This window comes from Hipposideros armiger, unplaced genomic scaffold, assembly GCF_001890085.2.
Source record: "Hipposideros armiger isolate ML-2016 unplaced genomic scaffold, ASM189008v1 scaffold_569, whole genome shotgun sequence".
Lineage (NCBI taxonomy): Eukaryota > Metazoa > Chordata > Mammalia > Chiroptera > Hipposideridae > Hipposideros > Hipposideros armiger.
Genome location: NW_017731919.1, coordinates 932,184 through 954,783, shown reverse-complemented (window position 1 = coordinate 954,783; position 22,600 = coordinate 932,184). Strand labels below are relative to the sequence as shown.

At 56.1% G+C, this 22,600-nt stretch overlaps 1 protein-coding gene across 4 annotated transcripts; it reads right to left on the bottom strand.

Annotated features, from left to right (window-relative positions):
* Positions 1-6: 6 nt before the first annotated feature.
* NR4A1 (nuclear receptor subfamily 4 group A member 1) lies at positions 7-20,472 on the bottom strand. 4 transcript variants are annotated; one of them, XM_019623898.1, is made up of 9 exons: positions 20,210-20,472; positions 16,207-17,456; positions 14,152-14,256; positions 3,754-4,631; positions 2,792-2,921; positions 2,336-2,487; positions 1,814-2,016; positions 1,550-1,728; positions 7-494 (listed from the first exon to the last, which is right to left on the bottom strand). In XM_019623898.1, the coding sequence occupies exons 4-9, from the start codon at positions 4,627-4,629 to the stop codon at positions 238-240; spliced, it is 1,797 nt and encodes a 598-aa protein (XP_019479443.1). In that variant the 5' UTR covers positions 4,630-4,631; positions 14,152-14,256; positions 16,207-17,456; positions 20,210-20,472; the 3' UTR covers positions 7-237. The 4 variants fall into 4 exon arrangements, with proteins under 4 accessions (XP_019479443.1, XP_019479444.1, XP_019479445.1 ...); XM_019623899.1 differs by lacking the exon at positions 14,152-14,256; XM_019623900.1 differs by lacking the exons at positions 16,207-17,456; positions 20,210-20,472 and having other exon boundaries at positions 14,152-14,345.
* Between the last annotated feature and the right edge of the window lie 2,128 nt (positions 20,473-22,600).

The window sequence follows — 22,600 nt, the reverse complement described above, 5'->3', positions numbered from 1 at the left end:
AAAAAAACATGAAGGCCAGGATAGGGGGTAAGACAAATAGTAGGGGTCCCCGCCATGGATGTATCCTCCTATCCCAGGGCATGACCTCCCAGAGCAAGTGGGGAGGCCCACCAGTCTATAGCTCCAGCCCAGGGAGGGGGGCAATGGTGCTCCAGGGGACCGAGGGCCATGGGCTCAAGGCACGTGGGGTGACGTAGGAGCGTACATATACAGTGCACGCGTGTTCCCGGGCTGGGGTCAGAAGGGCAGCGTCTCCATAAAGATCTTGTCGACGATGGGAGGAGGGGGCACCAAGTCCTCCAGCTTGAGGTAGAAGATACGCTGTAGGCCCTGGGTGCACAGGGTCCGCAACTCAGGCAGCTTGCCCAGCAGGCGTGACAGGCAGCTGGCCGGCTGGGGCTCGCCCGCCACAGCTGAGACGTGTTCCTTCAGGCAGCTGGCGATACGGTTCTGCAGTTCCTCCACCCGCTGTGGCTCCTGCAGCCCGTGCCGGTCTGTGAGGGTGGTACAGGATTAGCCACCCATCTGACTGGACCCCCTGAAGACCCAGCCTGCCTCAGGCCTCCAACACTGCGGCCACTGACAGTCCCCTCATGCTCCTCTGGAACTTTGCAAAAGCATGTTAACAGACACACACACACAGGTCCATTTCCGAGCCCCAAAAGAAGTCTTGGAAGGCAGGAATGCTTATTATCCTCATGTTGCCCATGAGACACGGAAGCACAGAGAGGTTAAATGACTTGTCCAAGGAGACAAGAAAGGAAGAGAACCCTAGCCAGGTTTTCTGACGAGGCCAGTGTGTTTTTTCAGGCTGCTCCAAGAAGCCCTGGAGTTGAGCAGCAGTGTCCTAGAGGCCACTTTCGGGGAACGCTGGCTTCAAAACCCACCACTCCCTCTTTAGCCCAGAGAGCCTCAAATTCTGTCCTATATAGCTGGTCCCTGTGAAATTTAGGTAAAAATGGGGCAGATTTCAGTGCTTTAAAAAATGAAACAGAGAGACCTAAAAACCTCCATTTTTAACACCCCAAACTCATCCTGTATAATTATGTTTACGTAAAGCACACAACAGGCACAGGTAACCTGTGCTGTCGGAAGTCAGGGTGGCAGTTACCCTTGGGGGAGCCGACGACTAGAAGGGGCACAAGGAGGGTTTCTGGGGGACTAGTTATGTCTGAGTCTTGATCCAAGTGCTGGTTATGTTGAATGTGCTTAGTGTGTGAAAACTGACCATTTGTGAACTTTGCCGTATGCAACATAATTCAGTAAGACTTTAAAAACAAACCACAACCCTAGGCCACACGACACCTACACGGTCTGGATCTTGGATCGTCTGGGATCATTCACTGACTGGCTTGGGCTTTGCAGTCAGGTGCAGCTGGGCCCGAACCCTGGCTCTGCTGCCTACCAGTGGTGTTGCTCTGAGCAAATGCGCGCCCCTCTCTGCATCTAGTCGCCCTCACTTCACAATGTAGGAGCCCAGGAAGTATCAGATGCCAGCCCACCCAAGGGCCCTCAAGCCCTCCCCAACCTCCAGGGACTGGCCACACACCTGTGATGAGGACGAGCGCTGAGAGGCAGGCGAAGGCAGGGACGTCAACAACCAAGCTGTGCAGGGACCGCGAGAAGGCCACAATGCTGTCAATCCAGTTGCCGAAGCCTCGGGCACACTGCAGATGATGCAGCACAAGGCCGGAGCAGAAGATGAGCTTCCCCTCGGCTGGTTTAGACCTAGCGGACAGGGATGCAGATGGCGGTCAGGGGGCTGGAAGGCAAGGCAGTGCGGAAAACGGGCCGTGGACAGTAGGCAGCTCACCGGTAGGCCAGGCGGAGAATGAAAAGCTCCAAGAAGGCCGACTCGAGCAGCAGGTCCTGGTCGCCTGCGCATAGCTCAGTGAAGCCGGGGATCTTCTCCGCCCACTTGCGGATAACCTCCAGGGACCCTGAGAGTAGGTCGTAGAACTGCTGCACGTCCCCGGCATCCTCCTTCCCAAAGTGGGGCAGCACCAGTTCCTGGAACTAGGGGGTATGTTCCGGTGAAGTCAGCACCACATGTAGGGCCACCGTGTACAGCCCGGTCACGCACTGGATGCCAGATCCCAGGGGTGAGAGAGGAACTGGGATTCCGCCCACCTCATGCCTGACAATTCTCGAAGATTCACTCAGGGTGGAGATTGCTGGAAGGAGCACATTTTTCTAACTGGCCACCTGCCTAAGGGGCTCCATTGTTCCATGTGGTCAGCCCACACGGGGCTTCTCTTTTTTCAACTTGTCCAGTTCGGGAGGGGCCTTTTCTAAGGTGCATGAAGGCACTGGATGTGGGGTGGATGGGGCTCACCTTGGAGTAGTCCAGTTTGGCTGTGCTGGGCCCTGAGTCCAGGTGTGCCCGGACCAGGGAGGTGAGGAGATTGGCAGGGGAGGCATCCGGGGGTTGTTTGGGCTTTGAAGGGAGCCGTCCCCTTCGCCCCTTCAGGCTGTCTGTCCGGACAACTGCAGAGAAATGAGCAGTGGTGAGGACAGGAGGAAGGGATCCAGGAAAGGGCCTCTCAGCTCAAGCTGTGCACACCAATGCTGGGAAACACCCCGAGTCCAAGGACCTCGAGCCCCCAAGACCCAAGAAACCCTACAGGGACCACTCCCCTATAAGCAAGGCAGGTGGACCAGAGGTGAGGTAGAAATAAAGTCCAGGTCTGTCCTACCCGGGGACCTACCAAGACAGATGTCTGGGGGGGCTCTGCCTGCCCCCACCCACCAGGCCTGCCTCTGTGCCACCCGCCCCTTCCCAGCCACCCACCTTCCTTCACCATGCCCACAGCCAGGCACTTCTGGAAACGGCAGAACTGGCAGCGGTTTCGTCGCCTCTTGTCTACAGGGCAGTCCTTGTTAGCCAGGCAGATGTACTTGGCGTTTTTCTGCACTGTGCGCTGGAGTGGGGGACAACACGGAACAAGCTGTCAGAGTGTGGGGAGGAGGGGAGCCCGGGGAGGGGACCGTCCAGATCCTGCTGCCATCACAGACAAAAGCGCTCTCTGTTCACAGCTATTTTTCTAACATTTGGGTGGCAGGGGAGGGGGGGATGGAGGGATTGGGGGCAGGAAGAAAAAGTCTTAGTGACATTGGGGGAGCTTTCTGCCTCAGGAGGAAGATCCCCCCGCCCAGGACACCAGATTAGGGGCTAGGGGCTCTCTGGCAGCCCCGACACCTGTACTCCTTAATGTGCCTGCGTCTGCCTGCCTCTTCCTTGGGGCAGACAAGAGAGGGCTGAAGAGGGGCAGGGGGTGGAGACGGGAAGCTAAGCGGGCACCCAGATCTGAGACAGACAGCCTGTTCCCAAGTCCACCCCAAGCCCTCAAGCACCAAGCCTTCTTCCCAGGTCCTTTCATCTCATGCCAGGAACGTGAGTGCTTGGGGGCCCCCTTCTCACCAAGACCTGAGTAGGGGACACATGGGCAGAGGAAAGCCAGGGGCTGGCCATTAGAACGTCCCCTCCTGGCTCCTCGGCAGCCTGCCCTCTCTGCCCGTATCTCACCCCTCTCTCCATCTCACTGCAGTCTCACTGGCCCTGTCTTCCCCAGTAGATGAAAGGTACCAGCCCCCTGCCATCTCCTGCGGACCCACCTGGCAGGACTGCCCCTTCCTGAAGGGCAAGACTAGTTGGGAGGAGAACTTAAGGGAGGCTACCACAGACCCCACTGGGGTGAGAGACCAGCCTGTCCCCACTTCTCAGGAAAAGCCACACCCAGGGCAGCCCAGTACCTTGAAGAAACCTTTGCAGCCCTCGCAGGTGCGGACGCCATAATGCTGGCATGAAGCGTTGTCCCCACACACAGCACAGCGGCCCTCGCTTCCACCTGGAGCCCCATTCCGGGACTTGGCTGAGGTCACAGGCATATCCAGCATCCCCGGGCCATCAAGGTGTGGGGAAGTGGGCACCAGTCCTGGGAAAGCCGTTGGCATGGGATAGCTCTCTCCCTCTCCCAGCTGGTGGGTGGCCTGAGAGGGGAACAGCTTTAGGGGGCTCTGGGCCAGCCTGGGGCTGGGGCCGGTGGGAGGGCTGAAGGAAAAGAAGGCCTGCGGCTGAGGGGGCCCAGGAGCCTTGGGCAGCTGCTCTGTCCATGCGCGCAGGCCTTCATAAGTCTGGCTGGGTGAAAAGGGGCCGAAGGAGCCGTCCCAGGGAGAGAGCTGAGGCGGCTGGAGGCCGGGCGTGGGTGGTGATGGGGCTGAGCAGGGACTGCCATAGTAGTCAGAGCCGCTGGAAGACAGGGTCTCATCTAGTGGGCCGCTCAGGGTGCCAGGGTAGCAGCCATACACCTGGAAGTCCTCAAACTTGAAGGAAGCAGAGGCAGGGGAGGTGGCTGAGGACGATGAGGTGGACGAGGCTGAGGACGAGGCGGAGGAGCATGGCTGGGTTGTCCCCGGCAGCTGGTACAGGAAGGTGTCAAACTCCCCGGTGTAGCCGTCCATGAAGGTGCTGAAGCTGGGTAAGGCAGTGGGGGCAGTGGGAACCGCCTCGGGGCTGGCCAGGTCCATGGTTGGCTTGCTGAGCTCAGGGGTCAGGGGGTCACTTGCTAGGTGGTCACGGGGTCCTGGGCTCGGTGCTGGTGTCCCATATTGGGCTTGGATACAGGGCATCTCTAGAGAGGGAGGAGACCAAGGGGGCAGCGGGGAGTCAGTGAGAGAAGTCTGAAGCCTGATCTCTAAGCATAGGCGCCCCCAGAGCAGCCAGGTGGCAGGAACCCCAGACAGACGTAGGATTCTGAGGCGTTAAGGCCATGGCCCACCAAAGCAGCCAGGAATTCTGGCCCATCGCAACCTCCTTGTCACAAAGCCCCTGGGCAATGGCCCAGAGAGTAGGCTCAGTCGGAAGGCCTGCCACACCCAGTCAGCCTGGGAACCTTAGGAAAGGCATCGAGCCAGCATTGCTCTGCTGAAACAGGGGGAAGCTGTGTTCCTCCAGCCCCCTGCCCTCCCTCACCCGGTAAGGCGTGGGTGGGGGCTGGGAGAAGGGTGGGTGGGAGAGATAGCCAGGCTCAGCCTTAGCCCAGTCCCCAGGAGCAAATATGCTGTTTCTGCAACCTGGCACTTCTGGGAATATTCCCAGGCATGGCCTAGCCTCTGCAAAAGCCCCTTCCTCCCCTCACAGTGCCTGGGAAGAAGGACATCCTGCAAATGGAAGAGGAGCTGGGAGTGCAGGCCCCACTGCCTAAGAAAGCAGCAATGAGCCTGTCTCCCATCCCCGCTCCTACCCTACATACTGAGCAAAGGCTGCAGATCCCACATGCACTCTGGTCCTGCCATCTGGGGATGGGCACCCACTCTGCCCTGCCTGGGATGCTCCCAGAAACAAGAGGAAGGAAGCCCAAACCTCCTCGCCCTGTCCCCAGCTCCCTGGTGGATTGGGTAACCTGGCTCCAGGCCTTTAAAGGCCATATGCTGGAGAGAGGCCACGGGGAGGCAAGAGGAAGGAGGGGACAGCCCCTTGGACATCCAGGAGAATGGACAGTCCCGAAGAGGAATTTCTCTGCTACCCACAAAATATTTTCTGTTACTTTTATAAGAGAACTCTCAGAGTCCAGCAAGAGACTTGAGGTGGCTATGCAGCAAGAAGGAGCCTGTTGGTGGGGGGTGGGAGGTAGGGGGTGGAAGACATCCTCCCCTTGCCTGGGTCCCTCCGCAAAAAAAGCCAGGAGCTCAGGCAAAGGGGGTTACACCCCCAATCCTGAGAAGCCTGAAGAAGCACAGGTGGCGTCATTCAGGGGGGATCCTTAAGTTCCCAGACTCGTCATAAATTAACAGAGACGAGGCTCCAGGACAGTTTCCCATCCCACCTCCATGCCTAGGGTCTGCACAGCTCTGGCCTCACCAGTCAGGGAGGGAGACTGGGTAAGAAAGCAAGCTGGAACAAAGCGCCATAATCAAGGGGGGCAGTGGGAGGGGGCAAGGGCTGGCACCACCTCCTGACCAAGAACCGAGAGAGTCCTCTGGTTCTAGCCTTTCTCCCACCTCCATGGGCCCTGGACAGGGTAGCACTACCCCTGGCCTGACACTCCCACAATCAACCCAGACATCAGAGTCCCTCCAAGCTCTGGCCCCACCCACCCAGTGGCGCCTGTCCACAGGCCCACAGCACCTGCGAGAGATAAGGGTGGCCACGTTGGCCTACTCTAGGAGAGCCTGGACAGGGATGGGTTTGTGGTGGAGAGGCAGCGGCCACGCAGGGCTGGGCATTCCAGCCTTATTCAAATCCTGTTTCTCCACTTGGACGTCCCACAGCCAGATGAACCCCTACCAACTAGTCCCCCCACCCCCATGCAGGTACTTAATGACACAAGATATGGACCCACATGGCGGTGGGGGTGGCAGAGGAGTCCCACAGGGAGGAGGAAGAGGCGGGGTAGGAGGGAGGGGGAGAATCCGGCTTTAGGCAGGTCCTGGCAACAATGTGGTTTGCACCTGTTATGCTATACCCGCCTCAGGCTGCACACTACCTGTATGATCCAACCGGGACTATGGGGGCAGAGGGGTGGGTATCCTCCAGGTAGTGCCACACCAGAGACTCCAACATCAGCAACTGCTATCCAAGATCCCCAAAGACCAGAGTTTCCATCTCTCCCTCTCCCCCTCTCTCTCTCTCTCTCTCTCTCTCTCTCTCTCTCACACACACACACACACACACACACACACACACACACACACACACACACACACACACACGATTTAAGCTACAGCTAAAACAATCTTCCCTGTGCTTCCAGAGACCCTGTTCCTGTCCCAAGAAGACTCCTTTACTCCAACATGCAGAAACACCGGCTCCACAGTTCAGCCACCAATGCTGGCCATTTCCTTGGGCAACCCAGAGGTCTCCTAAGATAGTTCAGGCAGGACTTTCAGGCTCAGGATCCCTGCAAACTAAGTCACAGCCTCTAAAGTATTAAGAACACAACTAGGGGCATGGGGAGGAGGCTGTCAAGCTGGGAGGAAGGAGACCCTTTTGGAAATCCAATCCCAGTATGAGTCCCATGGATCCCAGCAGCCGAAGCTCTGTATACCTTCCCCCCCACTGTACTGAGAACCGCCATCAGCACCTCAGTACAGGGCACCGTGTGCCCAGTTGGGCATCCTGGGAGACTGAACTACAGCCAGCCTCCTACTGGACAAGTCCCGTCTCCTGGCGCCAACCCTTAACCTCCTGAGGCTTCTACCTTGCACAGACACTCCCCTCTACCCCCGCACCAAATAGACTCCAGTCCGATCTGGGTCCTCACCCTGTTCCAACTGCTCCCCCACAACGCCAGAGCTGCACCCTATACCCGACCTCCTGCATGCTGACTCTACAACATCCTTTTTACCCACGCATACACCTAATTCCTTCATGCAACACCCCTAAAAACCAAAACAGAGAGCTCTGCTGAGCTGCACGCTCTCCGTGGGGGTACCTACCCGGCCGGCTTCTGCTCCCCCTGCCCGGGACCAGCGCCGCGAGTCGCAGCCTGATCTCGAGTGCGCTCCCGCAGTCCTGCACACTCCCCCAACTTTCGCAGCCTCCGTCACTGGGGCTCCCGGGCCGAACCGACCCTCCTCTTAAGCGCTCCGTGACGCACAGGGAGGGGCGGGGGCGCCTCTGACGCACGGCCGGCGAGCCCTGGCCATACAAGGGCGAGGGGGGCGGCGCGGTTCCGGCGGGAGGCGGCGCGGGCTGGGGAGCCCGAGGGGGCGGAGCGAGAGGGGGGGCTGGAATGTCTGCGCGTGACGCACGCGGGGTTCCATTGACGCAGGGAGCACGGACTGTTTGATCTATAAATAGTTTCCTCGCGCCCGCCGGGCCTGCTAAAAATAGCAGGTCGTGGACTCCCGAGGCTACCCCAGACCGGACCCAGGATCCGGCCCTGGGCCCCCAGGTCCGAAATAACCGCCCCAGAGGGCGAGAGCCCGAGGAGAGGGCGCTCTAGAGCTGCGGCCGCAGGGCTTCCCCGAGGAGGATCCCCTCAGCCTCCAGCTGCTCCCGGGATCCACGACCGCGCCCGCTCCCTCCGGCTCCCTTGGCCCGCTCTGCCTTTGCACCCTCCCAAGTCCTTCCTGGAGGCCTGGGTGGCCAGGGCAGGCCAGGGCTGGGGCGGGCAATCAGGCGCACACCTGAGGAACCTGCGCCCCTACCTCAGCCTAAGGCACACCCTGTGCACTTGACCAGTCTTCCCCAACAGGGTCTCCCCAGCAGGGACCTCGGGTTGAGAAGTTGCCCTAGGGATGTCAGTCAGAGCCTTATTCCCTCCCCGCAATTTCCCATGCAAAATACCTTCCGGAGGGCAGGGGTTTGTCAAGCCCAAGATGGGCCAATGGGCTCTACTCCACCCGCTGAACTTCATTTCTCACCAGTCCCCTCTCAGTCCCTTCCAGACTGAGTGAACTCTAGTGGGAAATTACCGAATTTTAGAACCGGGTGGGGCCTGAGAAATCTTTTTTAATTTGTGTAGATTCTTCCCCATTTTATAAATAAACAGGCTCAGAGAAATAATGGCACTTGCTCAAGGTCACACAGGGAGGTGGTGCCCCACTGGGGTGGAACCCAGGGCCACTAACTGCATCTCTTGGGGATCTTTTCTCGCCCTCCCCCATCCCTGATCAGGGAGTACCCACACCTACCTCACCTCCAACACATGGAAACAGTAGCTCTGTCTTGCCCTATGGAGCAGAAAGGGCCTGCCAGGACACAGACCAGGCTGCAGCCACCTGGAGCCTTCCCTGGTCTGGCTATCATTCCTCCACCCCATTCTGCCCCAAGCTGGGGAGCCCTCACCTGCTAGGTAAGAGCAGAAGAAAGGGCTAGTTTTTACAAGGAGAGCTCCCCCTCTACACATACACACACACTGGGGTCCCACCCAGCCCCCTTCTCCCCTGCAAGTCAACATGAAGAGTTTCTGCTTCCATTGAGCCTGCACTCACAGGCCCGACTCTCACCTCATCTGGTCACCCTACAGACTTCCCTCTACCCTTGAGGCACATCCTGCTCCTTGCTTTACTCTCACCTCCTGTCTCAGGTTCCCCACACCCTGTCTCCAGCCCCACTTCTGCCCACTCAAAGGTCCAGACAGCACCTCAAACTTCACCCATTCCAGACAGTGCTTGTCATCTTTGCACTCCCTGTCTGTCACCCCATCTCTGCTCCTGATGCCCCACATACTTTTCATTTTTTTCCTGAAATACTATTTTGGAACATATCTTGGATCCCCTGTTCCTACTGCCAGCCACAGCCCAGCCTCAGTGGTGCCTGAAGGCAGCAGACCAGCTGAGTGAGACCAGAGACCTCTCCTTTTCCTTTTCCATACTCATTAAGAAAACTGCCCCTTAACCAGCTTGTCTCCCCTTTCCAAACCCCACTGTCCACCCCAGACGGAGCAGTCTTCAGGTACCACCAATGTCATTCAGTGATCCAGAAAGGGCCTGCCAGAGCTCCCCCGTCACAGCATACAATCTCGACGTGGGCTAGTCTTCAGAGAGCTCTGGCTTTGCCCAAACCATCTTCCAGAGACCCTTCGAGGCCACCTGGGTAAAGGTGACTCATGGGCAGGATAATGCCAATGGGACCCATTCTGGATCTCCACCTCACTTCAGCCAAAGTTTTGTTTTTCTTTGTCTTGGGCTGTTGTATAAGATTGTCCTTGGGAAAAAAGGATACCACAGCTGGGGGGAAAAAAAGCTTGAGCCACTAATATAATTCATGTCCTCCCATTTTGCAGATTAGGATCCAAGGGCTCCCAGAGGAGCTGCATCCTGCTCAGGTGCACATAGCAAGTCTGGGCTGGTGAAACTAGGCTTCACACCCAGCCCCCAACCCAGCCCTGGGATGCCTTCCTCCGCCCAACAGGGCCTACCTCAAAAAATAAAAATAATTTTAATACATCAGCAAAAAATGATTTGCCAGGTCAATATTCTTTTCTCCATCCCTCACCAGCCAAATAAGTGTATTAGCTATGGCTCAACCAGTGTGTGCTCAAGCCCAGCCTTAACAGTTCTTTGAGAGCTAGGGCAGCCTTGAGCTCTGGCACTCACCTTTCCTCCCCACCACTTTCCATTTGTAAAAAAAAAAACAGTATAGACCATCCCTACCCTTCCATGGGGAGGCCCACCCAGGAGCCCCAGGGAACTCAAGTGTGGGAGGAGCTGTCCAGGGCTCTGGCCTAAATCTCTGCATCTTAGCACTAGCTTCCAGAGCTGTGCCTGCAGCCCAAGCCCCACCTCCTCCCAGTGTTGCAGGTTTGGAGGCTGCAGTCTTGCTGCCCCAAAGGCAGAGGAAGGGGTGAGGCAACTGCAGCTGCCACTTGGCCATGCTTGTGGAAGTGGGGGATGCTGGGAGGTCTGAACACACTATGCTCTGAAAATAAGGAGGAAAAAGGCAGAGTCGCTCTGTGGGAGCGCAGTCAGGACCACCCATTCAGGTACCTGTGTGGAGCACCTAGCCTAAGACAGAGGGGAGAAAGGAGAGAGGGGCTTGAGGACCCTTGGCCTCATCCCTGCTGGCAAGATGCCTTCCAGGGAGGGTCAGCTGGGGTTCTGAGGTGGGTAGCATCAGGCTAAGGTGGAAATGTGGGGTAAGGCATATTTGATGCAGACTTTGGGAGGCCTAGAGTTGGACCCAGGCTGTACAGAGACTCCCAGGCCAAGTTCAGCCTTCAAGAGCAAAACAGCAGCTTGGTGGGGAGGTAATGATGAAGCAGGTGATGACAGGAGAGAAGAAGTATACAAAACTAGAGGCGAGGACCAGAAGGTAAGGCAGGGCCATGATAACACAGGAAGGGTAGGGATGGAAGATGTTATGTTGGAGACGAGACAGCCACCCACATCAGTTTCTCACAGCAGGCCCGGCCCACCAATCTGCCCTCATCACCACGCCCCTCCCCACTGCCCCCATATAAGGACCCTGGGCTAAACCTTCCCATCACCCCCTGGGCACACTCCTCCTCTTCCTTCTACTCTAAACCTGCTAGTCCTCCAAGACCTCAGCTCATGTGCCACCTGCCCTGGACCAGCCTAACTTAATAATAAACACCTCCTCACTGGGCTTGGGGGCGTGGGGAACATCAATCGATCGGCACAGGGGATTTCACAAGGATTCTTCCACTTAACCCTCTCCCAAGCCTTCCAGGTTTGGAATTCTGACCCACATTTTATAAATGAAGAGACAGAGGTTCGGGAGCAAGACTCAAACTCAGGTCCCCGAACTCTCAGTTTTGTGTTAGACCCATGGACCCTTGACTCTGAACTCCAGAGGCTGTGGCTTCTAGCCTTGTGGACCTTGATTCTTCTAAGGGCACCACAGAATCAGGTACACACACACACACAGCCTATAAATTGAAAACAGCAGTTCCCACAAGGGAGTCTTTGGAGGGACTGGAAGCACTCCAGTTCCTAATCTGCTCGATGGCCATCCAGGTGTGTTCACTCTGGAAGAGTCATCAAACTCTACTCTTAAGATTTCACACCTATCATTTGTACACTTTTTGTCTATAAGTTATTCTTTTTAAAAATAAGTTTATTTAAAAAATAGTCACGCCTAAATGGAAGAGGTATATTGATGCACATGGGCGCAGATGCCACTGGAATTTACTGAGTAGATCATGCAAGTGTGTGTTCCTGAAATCACAGAAATAGTCGCTGTTTCTCATTATGTATTTGTTCTGTGGATACATACTCAAAGCCCAACTATAGTTAGGAGAGGCCGTGATATCTGACATTAGAAAGGAATCCTCATACAGTGTGTTTTCTGTCCACACAGTATGATTTCTGAACCACTCACTAGCCCCTTGCCCCTCCTAGTCACATCTTACAGGGACTTATCATGTGTGTAGCCTCATGCCTCTCCTGCCAATGTGTGAACATGAGGGCAAGGCCCTGTCTCCCCGACCTTGGCAGGGGACCCTGCATGCATCCTTAACAGTAAGCAGCCCAGGGCCGCCCTTAATGGGCAGCCAATGTCCACCGTCGTTCCCTAGCCAAGAGGGAGGGCGTGGAGTTGTGTGAGTAGAGGATGGAGGAAGTGGAACTGCACAGCCTCTTTCCCACGCTGTCCCCCAGACTGGCCCCCTCCACTGCTCAGCAGAGGGCAGGATGGAAAGTAGGGCAGGAGGGCCCTGCTTTCACCAAGACCATCTCCACCCACAGGCCTCCACGCCCTTCCCGTGGGGTGGGCAGATGGAGTGTGCTTTGCCTCCTCTCTTTGAGAAGTGGCCCCGGGAGCTTCCCCTCCTCAGCCCCAGGACTTACCGCCTGCCCTGACCCGGCACTTCCGCTTCCTGCCCTGGCAGTGGGCAGGGGGATTTGTACTGGGGGCAGGGACACATGCCTACTGCCCCAAGGGGCTTCCCATGGACAGCTCTGGAAACCGGGGATGTAGGGTGAGGTCCAGGCCACCAGCTCTGATCTCCTGGCCCTTAGTCCAGGCCCTGCCATGACCACACGTATTGTTATCTCTCCAAAAACAGGACCCCAAGGACACAGGCAGGTCAGCCACCACCCCCCACCTCTCACTCCAGCCCCTGGCAGGGGCAAAAGATGGAGGAACGCTCAGAGGTATCTGTGCCCAGCAAGCCTGGTATGCGGCCTGCAGCCCGTCTCTTGCCCTCTCCGAGACTGTTTCCTCATCTGCCCCGATGCAAGCAGCATCACAAGTCCCGGTGCTATGAGGATTCAATCCACTAACAGAAAGTGGCAGTTCAACAATGAAATGCAGCCCTGTCTGGGGGCCGGAACTCTAGGGGCCTGCAGCAGGATCCTGGGGCAGGCAGGGAAAGGAGACACCAGGGTCCTCACCTCAACTGGGGAGCCAACACCCTCCTTCTTCAAGAACTAGAGAAAAATAGTAACCCCATCTCCACCGCGCCCCCTCCACAGTTCAGTTAAAGTGAGCCCAGAGATGTGGCTCCACCCAGCACCAGAAAATTCCAGACTCTGTATGCATCAAGTGCTCAATTAATACTCTGAAAAAAGCTGGTCAATTAAGGTCAGGCCTCTCTCCACAGCGGCCATCTTCAGTCCATTGATTTCTCAACCCCAACTCCTCTCTCAGGCCAGAAGGAATTAACACACAGCATCAAGAAATTATTACAGATCAGACTTCCCGAAGAACAGCCAGAGCTGGAAATGCAGACAAGATCATGGCGTGCCTTTGGGAAAGGTCGGCCCACACCTCATTTGTGCGCTCCTCAGATCTCCTTCCATGCCCCTCCCTGTGCTCAGCTCCTGGCCAGCACAAGCACCCCTTGCCTCCACCCTCGGGAGGGTCTCCCACCACCTTGCAGAACATCAACACCCATGAAATTCTCCTGCCCCTGCCCAAGGTCTCCACCCAGCCTCCTTGGGCAAAATCTCAAATTCCAAAATAAAAACCCTCTGATAACAAGCCCCAGCCGGAAAGACTGATGCATTTTCCTATTGTTAAAGTATTTTTAGTCACAAGCTCTGGATTCGTTTAAAGACTCACGTTCAGAAAGGGAAAAAAAAATTTTTTTTTTTCGAGAACTGAGAAGGACAGCACAAGAGCCTCCCACGTAAGGAGCTGCCACTTATTCCATGCTGGGCAGAAGCCCCTGGCCTGGGGAGCATGTTTGTGGCAAGCTGGTTGACAGGCTTGCCAGACCTCGCTCCAGCTCTGTTTCTCAGGCACCAAACCATCTGGGGAGCCAGGCAAGGAGATCAGGGCAGAGGCTGAGGGCTCAAGGAAGTCAAGCCTAGGGGTCTGCCTCCTAGTCCCAACCAGCTGGGGGGCCCAAGGACCCTCCCTACTCAGGGACCAACGTTGAGGTACCCTGATGGACACATGGCTCATTTCAGTGCCCCTCCCCAGCCTGAGCAGACCAGTGCCTCATCCAGGCTGGGTCGACAGACGAGGAGGCTTGAGACTCTGTTGGAAATCTCCTAGGAAGGAGAGATGGCATCACGTCTCCTGGTTCTCAATCACAAAGTATTCTCTAATCCAACTCCCAACTCCCACCATACAGTCAAACCGATACTCTCATTCCTCAGGAGAGTCAGCCACCCTTGCTTCCTCCTCCTCTCCCGCTCCTCTCAAGGCCAAAGACACCATAATACAGATTGTCACAATGGAAAAAGATCCAAACAGCCCAGCTCTTGTGCCTCAGTTTCCCTATTCCTAAGACTCACCAGTTTCCTCCTCACGATCTCCTTTGACTCAGAGATCCTGGACAGCTGCACTGAGAGAGAATCCTGGGGCTGGTTGGGGGCTCTTCCCAGCAGTCTCAGGGAGCCCTGAGGGAAAAGACGTGACTGACCAGTCAGCCCTCCCTGCCCGGCCAAGGCTGTGCACCAGCTGAGCAGACTCAAGCTGTCTCCAAGCCAGCGTGTCCTCCTCTGTTTATATAGCAGAAACCAGAGCAGGCCTCTGGGGACAGAGGGAGCTGCCTCAGGGCACTCTTGGCTGAGGCCTGACTTTGGCCCAGGTCAGCAAGAGCCCAAAATAGTCAACTGACGGGAGCCCCGGTGTGAGCGTGACCCTGGGCCCATGCCCAGGCCTGGCAGACAGGTGTCCACGTCACAAGACCAGCAGCTCTAGCACTCATGGGGCCCCAGCTGGCAGCCCCTCAGGGTGGCCTTGGCAGTGTGAATGGCATGAGAGTTCCATCCAATCACCACCATTACCCAGACAACAAGGCGAACACAAGGAATTCTGCCATGGGGGCTGCTCTATACCCAGAGGGAAGGCTGAGTGCTCAGGAGGCTGAGTCTGAGCTGAGGATAGAGGTGGGGGCCAAGTGGAGGGAAAGACACCTGGCCCACTGCTGTCATCTTCACTCATGTGCTTCCCAAGTCATGATCTCCAGCTGACCAGGGACACCTGCCTCTCCTACTTACAGTAATTCCTCTCCCTGTCCCCAGCCCAAGGTTGGCAGCACAGAGCCTGATGCCAGCAGGAGGCCAGGTGCACACCCAGCCCAGCCTCTGCAACAGGAGGCCCTGCTTCCCAGGACCTCCCCTCCTGCTATCCAGGCTCAAACTGGACACCCCATCCTCCTCATCCCAGCTACCTCGCTGGGACTCTCTGCACGCTGAACACCAACTTCCCAGGAGACAACAGTGTTTAGGGGACCAGGGGAGATACTGAGCCAGCTCCTCCTGCTCCCACCAGGATCCCTCAAGGCCTAAGGAGAGTGACTGCTCCCTCCGTTGTGGGGACGGAAGAAGGGAATCACAGGGTCCCTGTCCAGGGTGCCAGACTGAACTCCAGTTCCCTCAGGTAAACACAGTACCCAGGACGATGGTGTCTTTGGCTCCATCCCAGTATCTCCGGTCCCCAGGGAAAGGCCTGGTGGAAGTCCCATTCCCACACCCCATTGCTCACCCGCAGATCAGCTCATGCCTTCTCTGGAAGCACGCTCAGACAAGAAGGTGTGTCCTCCACCAGCGGACCAGGCCTCTGGGCTTGCCCAGAATCCACCTGGATTCTAAGCTTGGCTCTACATGCCCTCACGGTAGGGCCTTGAAAAGTCACTGCTCCCCTCCATAACTCAGTTTCTTCATCCGTAAGGGGAGGAGGTGAGCTACATGGCCAAGGACTCCTCTGGCCCACAAGTCTAAGATGCTCCCTCTCAGGGATGCTGGATGGATAGTGGAAGGTCTGTCCCTGCCCTTAGTCAGCAAGATCCTCCCCATTCACAGGGGCACCTCTCCATACCAGACCCCACAGGACCTTCAGGCCTGCCATAGTGGGGAGGGCGTGGTCAGCACCCTTTCAGGGAGGGATGGGGCAGTCCCAGTCTTCTTCATGCACTCTCCTGGTGTAGCGTCTATACCCTAGAAACAAGCCAGCTTCCCACCCCCCATGTCTGCCCCATTATACTCCCAGTCTGGCCTTGAGCTACCCAACCCCACCCCATCAGCTTCCTGGAACTAAGCACATGCTGCCTTGGGAGCAGCTGTCACCCTCCCCACCCCCCACTCTCACCACCCCTCTCAACCCATGTCACCTGGGCCCAGGGCACCCCCCTGCAACTGTCCTGCTAAGAAAACGAGGCTTTCCCTTCCCGCCCCCGCATTATCCCACGCCAAGCAGCACCTTGCCAGCCACTACTTCAGGGCTTCCCCCTCCATCCCCCAAACCACATCCGCTACAGGCAGCTCCACACCCACCTCTGCCCCCTAACCTCATCTGCTTGGGGGAGGGCCTCAGGGGTGTACAAAGGACAACAGCAGAGCACTTACCACTCTGGATGGACGGACAGGCCTTGGACAACAGTCACACCATCCTCTGGGGCTTCAGGGCCTGGCAGAAGGAGCTGGGACACCAGGGAGGGGACAGGGCTGGCCTCTGTCCATGGTGGAGGCCTACAAGGGGAATCAATGTGAGTGAGGAGAAGCCAGTCAGCAGGGACATTCCTTAGAGACAGCACAGCCAGTAAACACAGCTGTGGGAACAGGGGCAGGACACAGGCCACACGGCAGCGGGGACAAGCCAGCCCTAGGACCTCCCTCGCTGGGCGTCAGAGCCCGAAGGCCCATGACCCAGGCAAATAGCTCAGGGATGTGGGGTGTGGGTGGGAGCTGCTGACAGCATCTGGGGCGTCTCAGGGCCATGGAGACAAATAGCAAACCCAGCCCCTCAGCCTTATACCCAACTCTGGGGTGAAGGTGCTTCAGTCCAGTTCTCAGCCCCCTGATGTGCACAAAAGGGCATTTTGTAAGCAGAGAAAAAGGACCTATTGTGAAGACAGAGTAGAATACCATTCTCTCCTCAGGGGGCTCCAACTCAGCCCCCAAAGCCTCAGAGGCCCCACAGAGCAGGGGCTCCATGTCTCCATCTCCAGGCAGCCTAGCCTTCTAATCAGAGCAATGGGGTCTCTCAGGAATCTTCTGTGAAGAGACTCCAGCCCCGAAACAGGAAGGCCCAGCTTAGAGCAGTGAAGAGCAGGTTGCGAGGCCCCAGTCTGCCTGGGTTCAAATCCTGGCTCCATCACTTGTAAGCTTGGGCAAGTTACATAACCTCTCTGTGCCTCACGTTCTTCTTCTGTAAAAATGGCAATCTGTAATTGGCACCTCTAAAATGAACAACCATAGAGTTATCATCAGGCTTAGAATGAGTTAATACGTACAAAGGACTTAGAACAGTGCTGGATACACATATGTGATATCATTACAAGGAGAAATTAAATGTGAACATGTAAAAGCTAACCCCAGACCCTGGTCCCTATTCCAAGCCACTTCTGGGCACCTGGCCTCTCCTTCTGTGAGCCAACTGCGTGCACAACCCTCCAGCCTCTTCAGGCTCTCTCCGTTGACCCCACTGGTGCCAAAGCCCCCTGCAGCCAAGGCACCGCAGACCCCGCATCTCTCCTTCCCTTTTCCCACCTTTATTCTGGCCTCTCCTCTCTCGACTGGGCCCCAGAGTGAGGGCAGGGGCAGCCAAGGGTTGGCATGCTCTGGTTACGAGGCTGCCTCTCAGGCAGTGATGAGGCCTGAGAAAAGAGAAGTAGATGTTTCCATGATGGGAGGCAGAGGGGGTAAGAAGGAAGAGGGCCCCAAAGGGTGGGTGATGGGATTCCTTGCCCTCCTGACCTCTGCCCCAGGGTACGCAGAGAAGGGGAACTCCTCTGGCCCATGCTACACAGATTTTCCTCATACAGAGCTACCAGCACCCTCTTGTTCCTGTGGGTGTACCGGGAGCAGGGACGGAAGGCCACAGGAGAGGAGGGGAGAGCCGTGTGCAACATCTGGGGGACTTCCAACCCCAAAGAGAAGGCAAAATCAGGCGTCACACCTGCCCTAGCCCATAGGCTACACCTGCTTCCCAGAATGACACTGTCATCTCCCCATACTCCAGAACAGGTCTGCTGTCAGGCCTTAGCCTCCCCCACCCCCACACCCTGCCCCCCACCACTTCCCTTTTCTCCCTACTAGCCCACAGCTGAGAAGGACTGGTCGGGCGGGCCAAACACCTTCTACTGGTCAGGCCCAACTTGAGTGCCCAGGTAGTCCCCACCTGTCTGGGGCCAGAGTCAGGGACACAGTGGTGCCCAGAAAGTGATTCCTAACATCTTAGAGCAGGTACCTGATCCCCTCTCCTGTCCTAGATCAAAATCCCGTCCTCTACAGTCATTCTACAAGCATTTCCTGGGGGCCTACTGTGAGCTGGGCAGTTAGCCATGAATGTTGGGAGACCCAGGAAGAAGCAAACCAAGATCCCTGGGCCCCAGGAGGTTACACTGGGGAATGAATCAAGATCAGCTGCAATCAGCAGTGTGCAGAGGGCAAACCAAAGGCTAAGTGGCCTTGGAGGAGGAGAAAGTGATGCCCCCCAAATGAGGTGGCAGCATCAGGCCAGACATCAGTACCTACCTCCTGCTCCCTCTCCTCACTGTGCTCCAACCACATGGGCTTTTCTTTGCCCACTCAGGGCCCTTGCCCTGGTTGTTCCCTCTGCCAGGAAATCATTGCCCTGGATGTCTGTATAGTTATCTCCTCCTCATCAATCAGGTTTCCATTCTCATTTCCTCAGAGAGCCTCTACCCGACCCCACCACATTAACCTGTTTTTGTTATCTCCACAGGACTGCTGCTGCTCATTTGTTCACTTGTCTCTTTCAATCAATGCAGTCTTCAGTCTCTAAAACAGCTCAGCACTAGTAGGTGCTTAATAAGTATTTGTGGAATGGTGGGGCGGGGGGAAGGACTCTTGCATGCCTGCATTGGAACAGAGCTGGGAGCTTAGAAGGATATTGCAGCTAAGGAGCTGTCCCTTCCATTTGGGGGCAGATTAAAAGTCTGAAGGTTCTTCCCTATGCTGAGTCACAACCCTGACCTCCAAGAGCCCCCAGCCCTAAGTCCCAGCTCTGCATGGGCCTACCCAAAGCCCTTTTCTCTTTCCTAAAGTATTTGGGTCTTTTCTTAATTAAACCCCTCCTTGCAACAGGACATTACTGACAGGTCCTCGTGCAGCCCTGCGGGCTTCCTAGGCATAAACTCTGCATTAGCCAAAATCGCCACCCAGAAATGGGCATGTTATTATAAAGAACAACAGCAGCAAATATATGTTGAATGCCATGTGCTAGATACATTATAAAGCACTTTACAGGCATTTTCTCATTTCAGCCTCACAACACTACGAGGAAGGGATTATTATTATTATTATTATTATTATGAATATTGTACCAGTGAGGAAACTAAGGCACAGAAATGTTAAGCACCTTGCCCAAGGTCACACAGCTAGGAAGTGGCAAAGCTGGGATTAGAACCCAGGGAGCCCAACTAGGGAGCCCAGGACATTCTGCTTTCCCCCTTGGACCTGTTTAGTGGATAGAGATCTCAGATCGCACAGAGCAGTTTGACAGCCAACACCAGAGAGCAAGTGGGAAGCTCCCAGGCCTGGGTTGCTGGGCCTCTGAACCAGGCTCTAGGCCTGAACTCCTGACCTAATTTTCTTAACTCCAGCACAGGCCTCAACGTTTATAATCAGTCACATTTATCTTGTTAGTCTTGGTCCATCCTTCTGCCCAGCTGCCATCATTTGGAATCTTCTTGATTTTTATCCTAGTGTACACTTGTCATTCCTCTCAGCTCTAGATCACTACAAAGATTCAGCTGGCTTCCCTTTTAAGTCTTCCTCCAAGTCACTGACCTAACCATTCACTTGGAGTGGGTCTAGGACCACGCCTTGTGGCCACCACCGGGGCGCACCCGCTGTGCAGGCTGTCAGCCTTCTAATCTATGAGCATCCTTTGGGCAGAACTGTTGTGAACCCATAGATTTCTGCCCGGCCTTCGTTTTCCCAGCATGCCCCTACATACTAGCCCCAAACCCAAACTGATACATCACTGTAAAGCACTGTAAATGCCACCTTTGTAACATTTCTAATCTCAGGTCCGCTCCTGGCTCCATGAGACCCTCCCCGGCTTCGGTTTCCCAACTCAGTCCCCGAAAGGATTGCACAGGGGAATCCTGGTCCCTCGCGGCTCAGCGTCCTGGCAGCCAAGCTCCCCAACTCCTGGAACCCGTTCCCCGCAGCCGGCAGGGAAATGGAAGGAATTTCTCCGGCCTAACCACCTCCAACGCCCCTCGCGGGCCAAACCCCACCCTTGGCGGGCTGGTTAGAGAAAGCGTTGGCCGACGCACTTGGGGGTTGACTCGGAGCTAGCAGGTTTCGCTGGGAATCCAGTCCCTTCCCCCACGCTGCCCGACTTCGGAGCAGGATTCCCGGCGTGGCCCCAGCTCACCCCAGTGCATCCGCAAGATCCTCTTCTTACCGGACCTCTCCTGGACCACCTCGCCCTGCCACACCCGGCCTGCTCACCTGGCCGGGCGAGCGTGGCTCGCCTCTCCACCCCCGCCTTCCCAGCTAGAGCACCAGCCGGCGGGGAAGCAGCTCCGCACCTCAGAGGCTACCATGCCTGGAGGCCGGTGGTCGCGGGAGCCGCGAGGGACCCCCACCAGTTCCGCTACCGCAGCCTCACGCTCCCGCAGCCGCGCCGCCGCGCCCCTCGCCCCGGGGAAGCCCCCCACCTAGCAGTTCCGGCCGCTGCCGCGCCCCCCGCCCCCGCGGCCCGCGGCCGCCCGCGCCTCTGTCCCAGCTCCGGGCGCGCCTCCCCCGGCAGGCGGGCGGGCAGGGACCGTGACGTGCACCCATTGACGTCTCCGGAATCCCGGCGGCGGCGGCCGACGCAGCCTCATCAATGGGGCTAAAAATAGCGGCGCCCGGAATAGCCGTGAGCGCCCCGCCCTGCGCCCTTACCCCCCCACCCCCAACACTCGCGCTGAGCACCCGGTTACATAATCTGCCCCGCTGCGGCTGGGCTGGGGGTGCTGTTTTTCAAGTGAGGGTTCTGTGGCCTTGCTAACACCTTCCGAGGCAGCAAACCTGGAGCTGAGTTATAAATTTACCCGGGGTTTCCCCTGAAAAAGAGGTGGAAAAAGTGAGGCCCAGAGAGGCTCTGCAGCAGCCCAAAGTCACACAGCAATTAGGCTGAGAGAACAAGGAATCAGCCCTCTGAGCCCACCAGCATCTCTTGGCCTGCATGCCACCCCAAGGGCAAGGAACCCAACTAGCAGGGTGTCCTGGGGGTGGTTAAACCCCAGGGCCCAGGACAATCAGCCAGAAGGCCCCTTCTGATAGAAGAGGACTTTGGAAGGGTGGCATTTCTCCTGAAGAGAAGCAATCCCAGAGGGGAGTACAGACAGGGACACGGCCTGGGAGTTGGATTCATTGATCTGGCTGTTCCCATACTACTGTATGACCTAGGGCAATTCACTTCACCACTCAGCCTGTTTCCATACCTATAAAAAGGGGGTGATGTTACCCACCTTTTCTGGTTTTTGGGAGAACTGAACAGCTGTGGAGGTGGCTTGTACACAGTAGGCACTCATACTCTCTCCTCCTTGCTCTCCTCTTGGAGTCTGACTTCCCCAATCCCAAGGAGCGCTTAGCACAAGAAATACCCAGAGGCTCACCCCAGTGGCCAGGAAGCCCTGAGTAACCCACCCTCTTCTGAACATGGTATCCAAGCACAGGCCTTCCCAGTAAGAACCTTCTGGGGATGGGAGTGCTTGGAAGGTTTCTCTCTGCCACCTGATTGGAACACTCTTTGGAAATGGAAGAACCATCTTGTTCTGAGCAAATCATTTCCCCCCAGCAACCACCCACTTAGTGGCTAGTTCAGGAAGGCCAGGCCAAGGCTGGAGCAGTGGGGTGGCTGGGGTTGGGGTTACCATGTCTGCTCCTATACTGCCAGGCAGGCAGGGCCGGTTGGGAACACCCATTCAGCAGGACCCAGTCCTGTGCTCTGCTACACCAGCCACCAGCGCCTGCTCATTTTGGGAGCCACCTTAAATTATGAGTATGTCATCCAATCCCCAGCAGGCCCCACGCAGCAAAGAATCTCTGTATTCAAAACTCTCAAAATGAGGCCCCACAACCCCAACTCAGCCCTCATTCCAGGGGCCACATTCCTCTCCCCACCCCCTGCCCACCCCCAGAAATCCTTTTTTTTGGACCTTTCCTAAACTCCTGCGGCAACTCAGAAGCCCCTTTCTCTGGTTCTTCATAATGATCCCAAGAATCTGGTTTGTCTCAAAATCACCTCTCAGGACCTTCATATTTCTCTTCCAGATTCAAGGATTAGGCCAAAATAGAGACAAAGAAATTGAGGCTTCAAAAATGGCATGGAGGCGGAGCCATGGACTGGCTTTTTCCTCCCCGTTACCCTCCTCTTCTTCCTACCCCAGGAGTTCCTTCCAAATGGGCTTTTTAAAGAAGCCACTACCCCCACTTTTTCTTTTTCCAGAAATCTAACTTTTGAAATACATTTTAAAAATATTTGCCTGTGTAGGAGAAATACATTTATTTGGACAGGAAGGATTTTTTTTTAAAGGCTCAGTTACCAGTTTTTCCATGAAGGCTTCCAGCCCACAGAGGTCTCTCTCTTCTATAAATACTTTAGCACAACTTGGCTTTATTATATACTCTCATGTTTTATAATCAAATAAAATATTTCTTAAAATATGTAATGCTAAAACACACCTGTGTGATTCATGACGGCAGTGTGAGGTGGTAAAAGGATCATAGACCCCAAGAGGCCTGGGATTGACATTAGTTCCACTATTACCAACTG

What these genes read in the sequence shown, in the direction of transcription:
- NR4A1 (XM_019623898.1), bottom strand. Translation starts at nt 4,629, where the DNA reads ATGCCCTGTATCCAAGCCCAATATGGGACACCAGCACCGAGCCCAGGA. An exon ending in CCAAACTGGACTACTCCAAG is followed by an intron (nt 2,017 to 2,335) that starts GTGAGCCCCATC and finishes CATACCCCCTAG; the next exon opens with TTCCAGGAACTGGTGCTGCC. An exon ending in ATTCTCCGCCTGGCCTACCG is followed by an intron (nt 1,729 to 1,813) that starts GTGAGCTGCCTA and finishes CCTGTCCGCTAG; the next exon opens with GTCTAAACCAGCCGAGGGGA.